The following is an 8,614-nucleotide window of genomic DNA, read 5'->3' as shown; positions in this document are numbered from 1 at the left end:
TCACATTCGGAAAGTCTCTGGTGCACTTCCCTGGTAGCTGCAGTTAAAAGGCTCAAATAGTATGTGATAGGTAAAACTTTAGCCTCAGTCCTGGGAGGCCCAGTATAAGACAGAACAGGCTAAGATGCGTACAGAATGGACAGATAATCGGATGGCAACTTACATATTGCCCAAAAGAGAGGAACTGTACAATGACCACCACCACCACCAAAAAGTCATCAAAGGAAGACAGAGGCTTGTATGAAATGTTGTGCATGCTCAAGTCTATGGAAAAGTGCAAATTTAGACATACTTGTTCTAATTTGAATAGAAATGCAATACCATAGAGAAGAGAAAATACACAACATTGTGTGAACATGTGAGGTATGTGCCTGTTTCATCTGTTATCCAGGTTTTCACTGTTTGTAGATGATTGGTTTCACAGAGACCTTAAAATGTTTTGGGGACTATAGTTCCCAGAATCCCCAACCCTGAATATTTATCAATGTTTATTTATTTCAAGGATGTATATCCCACCTTTATCCCACAATGGGATTAAAGGTAGATTCATAGCACTTTAACCGCTATGGCTGCTTCCTGCAGAATCCCGGGATTATAGTTGGCTGAGGCACTAAAGCTCTCTTGCTGAGAACTCTAAATGCTCCTTGAATAGGCCTTCCCCAAAATCTTTACTTTCCACTAAGGGTTCAGTAAGCCACTGGTGATGCTGGCTGCAGATTTTGGGAGTTGTAGCCCCAAAATCATTTTTTTGAAGTTGCAATTTGCAAACTCTTGCCTGCCAATGCTTATGCTGCAGAAAGCAAGCCCTCAGATTGTCACAAGCTTCCAGAAACAGTAGCCAATAAGGTTTATCTATGTGTTTGATCCCAAAATTAGCCTTGGGCATGGAATCACACCCACCAGCATCTCTGACTCCTATATAATGTGCAAAACCCAACGAGTGCACAGAGAAGGAACCTCCAGCCCAAGGCACAGGATTTTCCAATGTCAGCACAGGTAAAGTGTCCTCAGTTACCTTTCTGGACTTTCTTCCTTTGGGTTAGATAACTTACTTCCAAGACCAAACTGCTTGTCTGTCAGGGGTAAAGCTAGCAATAGTAACTTTCTGGACTGCAGTTCCAATAATCCAGTCATAGTCTGTGGCAACGCTGGCTGAGGTCTTCTGGGGATTGTATTACAAAAAGTTACTGGCTCTGGACAGAAAAGATGTTAACGTTTTCCCCCAGATTGGGTTCTATATCTGTCATTATAGCTAAGATGTGGGTTGTGGACAGGTTATGAGAGACATTTTTTCCTGAGTTTTTAATAATAATAGCAGCTCAGATGTCCTTTTATGATTTGCTGATTTTTTCCTTCCCCCCAACAATCTGAATAATCATCTCATTCATTCTTCTTCTAGTTTTTATCTTGATGTTCTTGTTTAAACAAATTCACAATATAAGCCACCTTGTACATTCTTATAACGGAATGGTAGAACCTACATTATCTAATATATCCCACATTTCATGTGCTGGTCTATGACTGTAATAACGAAATTCATTCATTCATTCCCACATTCTCATCTTGTTATTTATGGAAGAAAAAAATAGAGACTTGATTGAGACAAAACATGAGATTCCAAAAGAGACAAATGTGTTAGGAATATGCAGTATTTGTTGCAGTAGTCCTTGAATTTATTATTATTGTTGGTGTTGGTGTTTTAAATTCAAATGATGTTTATGTTGTCTGGGACTAATTTCTGGGAATTTCAGACAGCAGCTCCAACATTTTCCAGTACTCCCACATTCAAGTGGCTTACTTTTAAGTTCCAAATACATTTTGGAACAAAAATATACACTTTGCTTCTTTCTCTTTAATTTTGTTTATAGTGAAGCAGTGAAATTGAGATTTGCATGATAGACAGCATGGTTTGAGCACTGGACTACAACCAGGGTTTGATTCCCTGTTCGGTTCATGGAAACCCACTGCATGACATTACAATACGAGATTAACATTGACTTCCCATAGAGCATTCACAGCTGCAGCCCCCACATTATGGAACAGTCTACCGGAAGAGATCCATCTTATTACCACCATAGATGCCTTTAAGAAGGCACTTAAGATGGATCTCTTCTGGCGGGCAAATCCACCTGATTCTATATAAAGCCAGAACTAATGCTCCACCTTCGACGACGTTCATAGGATTATAGTTGCTTGTATATTTTAGGGAATTAATAGGAATGTTTAATTCAGTGTTAATATTTTATAGTTTGCATTTGTATTGTATTGTATTTTTAAATGATGTAATCCCCCTTCGATCCTACGGGAAATAATAATAATAATAATTATTATTATTATTATTATTATTATTATTATTATTATGCATTCTCAGCCCCAGAAAACCTGGTGATGGCTTTAGGGTTTCCATAAGTCAGAAATGACTTGAAGGCATACAACAACAACAGCAATAGCATTACAACTCTAAGAAGAACAACAACAACAAACCCAGAGAGGAGCAGGCTAGCACTGTAGACCATGGAGCCCTGGTGGCACAGTGGTTTAATGCCAGTACTGTAGCCACAACGTTGTGAATTCAAACCCGCGGGGCTCCAGGTTGATTCAGCCTTCCATCCTTTTGTAGGATGGCATGACTCACTAGAAAAGACAATAATGCTAAGAAAGGTAGAGGGCAGGAGAAAGAGAGGAAGACCACATGCCAGATGGATGGACTCAATCTGAGAGATTACGGTCATGAATTTACAGGACCTAAGCAGAGCAGTGGAGGACAGGTGGGTCTTGGAGATGTCCCAACTTGAGGGCAATTCACAAACACACACACTTAACATAGTCATTCTTCCTCTAAAAGTTGAGACCTTTTGGTTGTTTATGTGAAGACCTCTGGGCATAATCCGTGTGCGCCTCTTTCACAACCCATCAGAATTATAATTTACCATCAATCTCTTTTAGTAGCTCAGTCTAGGAGCAAAACTGTGGTTGGAGGAGAAGCACTTGAGACCCTAAAGCTCAACTAATTCTTGAGAAGGACCAGAGAAAGGAGGAGAAGCCATAGAGATGGAATGTCAGATTTGTAAGCCCTGCATGATGTTACCTGACATGTATAACTATCAATGGATGGAGGTTCAGAGGAGTAAGTCCAACAAGAAGACTTGGGATCAGGAAATGGTGGAATTATTCTGTGACTATAAGCAAAATCCAGGTGAAAAATAACTCATTATTTTTCTCTTTGTTGTCATGTAGAGGCTCCTTGGAAAAATTATTGTTTTGCACTGCAACTCACTGAATCCCTCCGCTAACATTGCTACTCACTGTGCTGGCTAGGGGATTCTGGGAATTGTAGTCTGAAGCAACTTTTCCAAGCTTAGATATATAACAATAGATGATACAGACAATATAAACAATATATGGACAGTACAAAAACTATTCTGATGAAATTTTGCAGACAAGCTAATTTAGTCCTAGCATTTAAGCCATAGACTTTAAGAAACCTAAGTCAAAATATTACAAAATTGCAGCCAAGTGAATTTTATTTTACATTGTGAAATAAGTTAGAATATCAGATATGTTAGTTGTAGAGCAATAAATGATGCATAGTTCAATATATCAGCTTTCTGTAATTTTTAACTGTTATTGAATTTTACTATTTGTAGTGGTGGGAGGGTTAGGGGTTAATATGTGTTTTATTATACTTTTACGCTTTCTTGTATTTTATCTCTGTATAATTATTATTATTATCATCATCATCTTTCAGTATCTTGCTAGCCATGCTGGCCAGGGGATTCGTGGGGTTATCATCCAAAAAAGTAACTTTTCCAACCTTTGATCCTATCTTCTCTTTGAAGACTGGTTGATTTTTAGGCAAAGGAGTATAGGAAACCAGGATATCCTAGATAAATTTCAAATAAATGTAGAAAAAGGTCATCCTAGAGTCCCCACTTTGAGCTTATCCTTTGCATATTAAAACTGTAATGCAATTGACAAATGGTGGGTTTGCAGAACAAACCAAATAAAATGGTCTGTACTTCTCATAGCATTTTCTTTGCTTGTACATATGTTCTCTTTGTAGTATCTCCTCCACGTAAAATTAGGGCCCCTGGAGTAACAGAACCCAGGTTGTTCAGAATTTGGGATATTAGCCAGAAGTTCTTGATCCTGATTAACAATATTCTTGTAGCAACCTCCAAAGACTCCAGGCTACCAGGTGAGCAGTGCAGCTCTTCTGTTCTGTTGGTACTTCTGTGTCCCAAACACCTTTTACTGATGAAACAGATCCAAACATTCTGGGGTTGAGTAACAGGGATGACAAAACCTGCTTCTTTTTAGTGGGACTGGCAACCATCTCCATTGCTACTGCACTTCTCTTGTTTCCATCTTATTTTTGTGACCTGCTGGATCTTCCATTTTCATAGATACCTTCAGGGCTAGCCTTATCATTAGGCAGAGTGAGTCAACCACCTCAAATAACAGATCCTGGAAAGAATATTCGAGTCCCATTGCCATTTATCTTTGTTAGAGGACATTGCTGTGTGCTCTATAGGGCCCATCCCCATAACCAGTGGTTCCCAAACCTTGGTCCTCCAGATATTTTGAACTGCAGCTGCCAGAATTCCTGACTGTTGGCCAAGTTGGCTGGGGCTTATGGCAGTTGAAATTTGAAACACCTGGAGGACTAAAATTTGGGAATCACTCTCTTTCTTCCGGCATCACAATTTTTCTGCCTTACATCCCATCCCACCTTGGTAGATTGAGACGTGATAAATAAATGCCTACACACACACACACACACACACACACACACACACACACACACACACAAACAGAGAGTCCTGTGAATCCTTCCAGCTCCAATAAATCTTAACTATTAATCTTCTGTCATTGGCTTGATATTCATCCAAATCCATTGACTAATGGAGGATGTTTTTCATTCTCATACCACTGATTCCATTTCATGTCTATTGTTCCACAGAAGAATTTTTGGCTGTGATCCCTAATAACTCACTAGATCCAAAAGCGCAGCCCATCTTTATGGGCCTAAGTGATAAAACGCACGCTCTCTTCTGCATGGATTCTGATGAAGGTGAACCTCAGCTGAAGTTAGTGGTGAGTTTTATTTTTACTTCAACATCTATTTTAATTCTCTAGGGCTTTGTCTGCACAAGTGAAAAAAGCCGTCCTCACCTTGATGCCAGTGCTGCCTGTTTGCAGAATGAACAGCAACTTCTGGTAGAATACTGCAGGTCCTTCCTGTTGACTTAGCCTTGCTGTGGAGTTGGCAGAGTCATGGGAAACCCCAGTGTTTCCCTGAAAACCTGAGATTAGTGCAGGGTTTTGTGGCATGTGAACAGTTGAATCAGGCTTGGATCAGGCCAGCCTGCTTTTTTGCACAGCAGGCACTGCGCCATCCCTCTAAACCATATTGATGCAATGTTGGTCTGACTGGCCCTTGCAAAAAATGTTGTGCCATCACACCAAGTACAGCCCAGTGTGTGAGGTTTCCATTGGGGTGAATCCGGGGCTAGTTCTGGAGCATAACACCCCTGACTATTTCCAGACATGTGGCCAGTACAGACAAGAAATCACTTTTTTTAATCTCTATTTTTGGCCTTGTCGATTTACTTTTCTGTTTTGGACTATGGACTATATATTTTCTGTGGCCATGCTTCTCACATTCTGCACCTGTAGATGTATAATACCGAGATCTATGGATTCTTTTACAAGAGAATGAACAGTTTTGGCTTGCCTCGTCTTTTACAGGGAATCCAAATGATGTAGTCCCCTTGACAGTTTTGTGTTTTCTGTACAATTATAGCCTCTGATACCTCTTTAACAGCCATGATTCCATCCTGTGGAATGCTGAGTTGTGTAGTTTTGTCAGGTAATATTGGTCAGAGAGCTCTAGCGCCTCACTGTCTTGTAGGATGCAGGTTAAAATGGTATCAAAGAGCCCGAACAGACAGTCCAAAATAAACCTGCATCGGACCACTTTGGAAGTGTGCTGTCTAAATGAAACATTTGATCTAAGAGTCCTAGATGTGTTCTATGAGTCCTAAGGTCTGGAGCACAGCTTTGGCACAGCTTCTGGCCTCTTTAAGATGCGTGTGTCATTTAAACAGCATACCTCCAAAGTGACCCGAAGCAGCTTTTTTTTTGCCTGTCTGTTCGGGTCCAAAGTTCTAAATCTGTGTAGTGTGAAAAAAACTGTGTCTCCGTCTCGTGTTTTTCAGGCCTGAATGGTGATTCTTTTTGTAAGAAAAAGGATGTGGTTAGTAATTACTATTATTGCTCTTTCCTTTTCTAATGGGGCAGTTCATAAAAAACAACACAAATATCTTCCATCCATCTCCCAATTAATCCTTTCATTCCACTTTTCCGGCTGCTTTTTAAATGTCCCAGTTTCCTCAGCTTACTTCTGTTTTTGCAAACTCAAAGTGCAAAAGTAGACTGCATTCAGTCAATTCAGTAGGGAGGAGAAGAAAGGAGCCGGCAGAATATTGGCGTTCCTAGTATGCTTAGACAATAACAAATTTCCGCAGCCTCTCCAAGATTGTGTGTTTTCCCTCATGAATAATATTTTGCCATCTTGGCCACACTCTGATGTTGCTCATCCACATGTGTCCTGGTTTTCATCTTTGAAATGTTGGATGGTTGTTTACTATAAAAGAGAAAAATAATTATTGTTACGGAATGCAATAATTAATTTACTTTTAACTCTTTTTTCTTTTTAACTTTCTGTTTCCTTAGGAGAGGAACATTATGGAGCTTTATTCAAAACATGAAGAATTCAAGAGCTTCACTTTCTACAGTCGGTCTGATAGCCAGCAACAGACTTGCTGCTTTGAATCTGCAGCATTCCCTGGTTGGTTCATGAGCACTTCGAAGGAGCTAAACAAGCCTGTTGGCTTGAGTCGTGAAGGAGGAACTGAGATCATTAACTTCTATTGTGAAAGAAAGGACCCTTTGGAATAGAGCAGAACATGTTTTAATGGAAATGAAAAGAATTCATATCTATATCTATATCTATATCTGAAGCAGAATAGAATGGAGGTTTGGCAGCTTAGGCTGCATGCCTGTACAGAAGTTATGACTTTGTAAACGGACGAAGGAATTAGAACTGGATAGTTTTTTGTGGGTTTTTCGGGCTATGTGGCCACGTTCTAGAATAGTTTATTCCTGACGTTTCCCCAGCATCTGTGGCTGGCATCTTCTGAAGATGCCAGCTACAGATGCTGGCGAAACGTCAGGAATAAAGTCTTTTAGAACATGGCCACATAGCCCGAAAAACACACCAAAAAACTATGGATGCTGGCCATGAAAGCCTTCGACTTCATATTAGAACTGGATAGTTTTGCAATGTTTGTTTCCAGTAGAGGGCTGCTATTACATTACCATGTAGCAGAACTGGCCAACTGACCATTGTGTAATGGGACTGATGCACAACCGGACCAAAATGCATCAAGGACCAACATGCATCTGGACCAATGTACAATATGCATCTTTGCAATTCATTAACAGGGTTTCTTAGCACCGATGCAACATAGATAAAGGTACACAGCATAGATGGTGATATATGATTTTGGCCTCAATGTCGAAAAATTTGGATGGAGAGTTGATTTATAAAAAATGAATTTGTGAAGACTGGGTCTTGGTTTATTTATTTATTTTTATTTATTTTTATACAACACATAAACTTAGATACATAAAATAACTTCTAGAAATAGCTTCTAGAAAAAGATGCCTATAGCACGGCAAATCTATGTATTTAATCTCCAAATTACATTTGAACAAGGAACAGTGGCCTATCATAAGGCATATCCATGCATTGGAAACAAGATTTACATTTGGGATGCAAGTCATGCCTACATGTGGCGAGTAGCTATAAAACATTGTGCAAATTCTAGAACAGATAAGACAACAAGAATCTACAGTCCAAGGCACATTGCTACAGGTACGGTAATCATATTTATCTTTGTGGGCTTTTTCATTGTGCTAGATTTTCTGCTTTCAGAGTGAAACTGCCTGTGAAACAGGATATCTATGTTAATCTTCTGGCCATATTTAGTATTTATCAATCCGCTCCTAGTTTTCCTGGTATTTTAATAAAGAAGAGGAACTCATGTGTCATACTTTGATTTCCCCTTTAAAAGGTTTTGCCCTGCAGTTTTTTCCCCCTCCCTTCTGGTTTTGTTTTATGATTGTTTCTTTGTTTTTAATTAATTGATTATGAGTCACTTTGTATCTTTCTGTATGGAGACAACAGGATTTTAAATTATTTTAAAATGCATTGTACTCCATGTCACTTTGGGAGCCCTTCTGGGCAGAAAAGCAATTAAAAATGCATCTAATACATGATAATAAATGCAATAAATCCCTTTCCTACTTTGACAAAGCTGCTATGAACATAATGGCAGGGAAACAGAAGAGGAATGATACAACTAGGGTTGCTTCTAGCCCAAAGGTGGATGAAGAGCAGAGCAGAGGGTGAGCCCTGGCACCATAAAAATTGGGAGGGAAAGAGGAGGGTGAATAAATCTCCAGCAGAATCTTTGCAAGGTACATTAACAAATCAGGCTTTACGTTGGAGATTTGCCCACAGTTCTATTGCTTGACGCACAGTCAC

At 39.5% G+C, this 8,614-nt stretch overlaps 1 protein-coding gene across 1 annotated transcript; it reads left to right on the top strand.

Moving 5' to 3' along the window:
- Positions 1 to 740: 740 nt before the first annotated feature.
- LOC149306833 (interleukin-36 receptor antagonist protein-like) lies at positions 741 to 7,035 on the top strand. The gene is made up of 5 exons (XM_089538725.1): positions 741 to 996; positions 2,947 to 3,196; positions 4,064 to 4,198; positions 4,964 to 5,097; positions 6,739 to 7,035. Exons 2-5 carry the CDS (start codon positions 3,052 to 3,054, stop codon positions 6,961 to 6,963), a joined length of 639 nt encoding a protein of 212 aa, XP_089394851.1. The 5' UTR covers positions 741 to 996; positions 2,947 to 3,051; the 3' UTR covers positions 6,964 to 7,035.
- The last annotated feature ends 1,579 nt before the right edge of the window (positions 7,036 to 8,614 follow it).

Source organism: Sceloporus occidentalis, unplaced genomic scaffold (genome assembly GCF_023333645.1).
Source record: "Sceloporus occidentalis isolate IW3139 unplaced genomic scaffold, rSceOcc1.0.p SCAF_9, whole genome shotgun sequence".
NCBI lineage: Eukaryota > Metazoa > Chordata > Lepidosauria > Squamata > Phrynosomatidae > Sceloporus > Sceloporus occidentalis.
The sequence above is the reverse complement of the archived record's forward strand: the minus strand, read 5'-3'. Positions and strand labels throughout refer to the sequence as shown.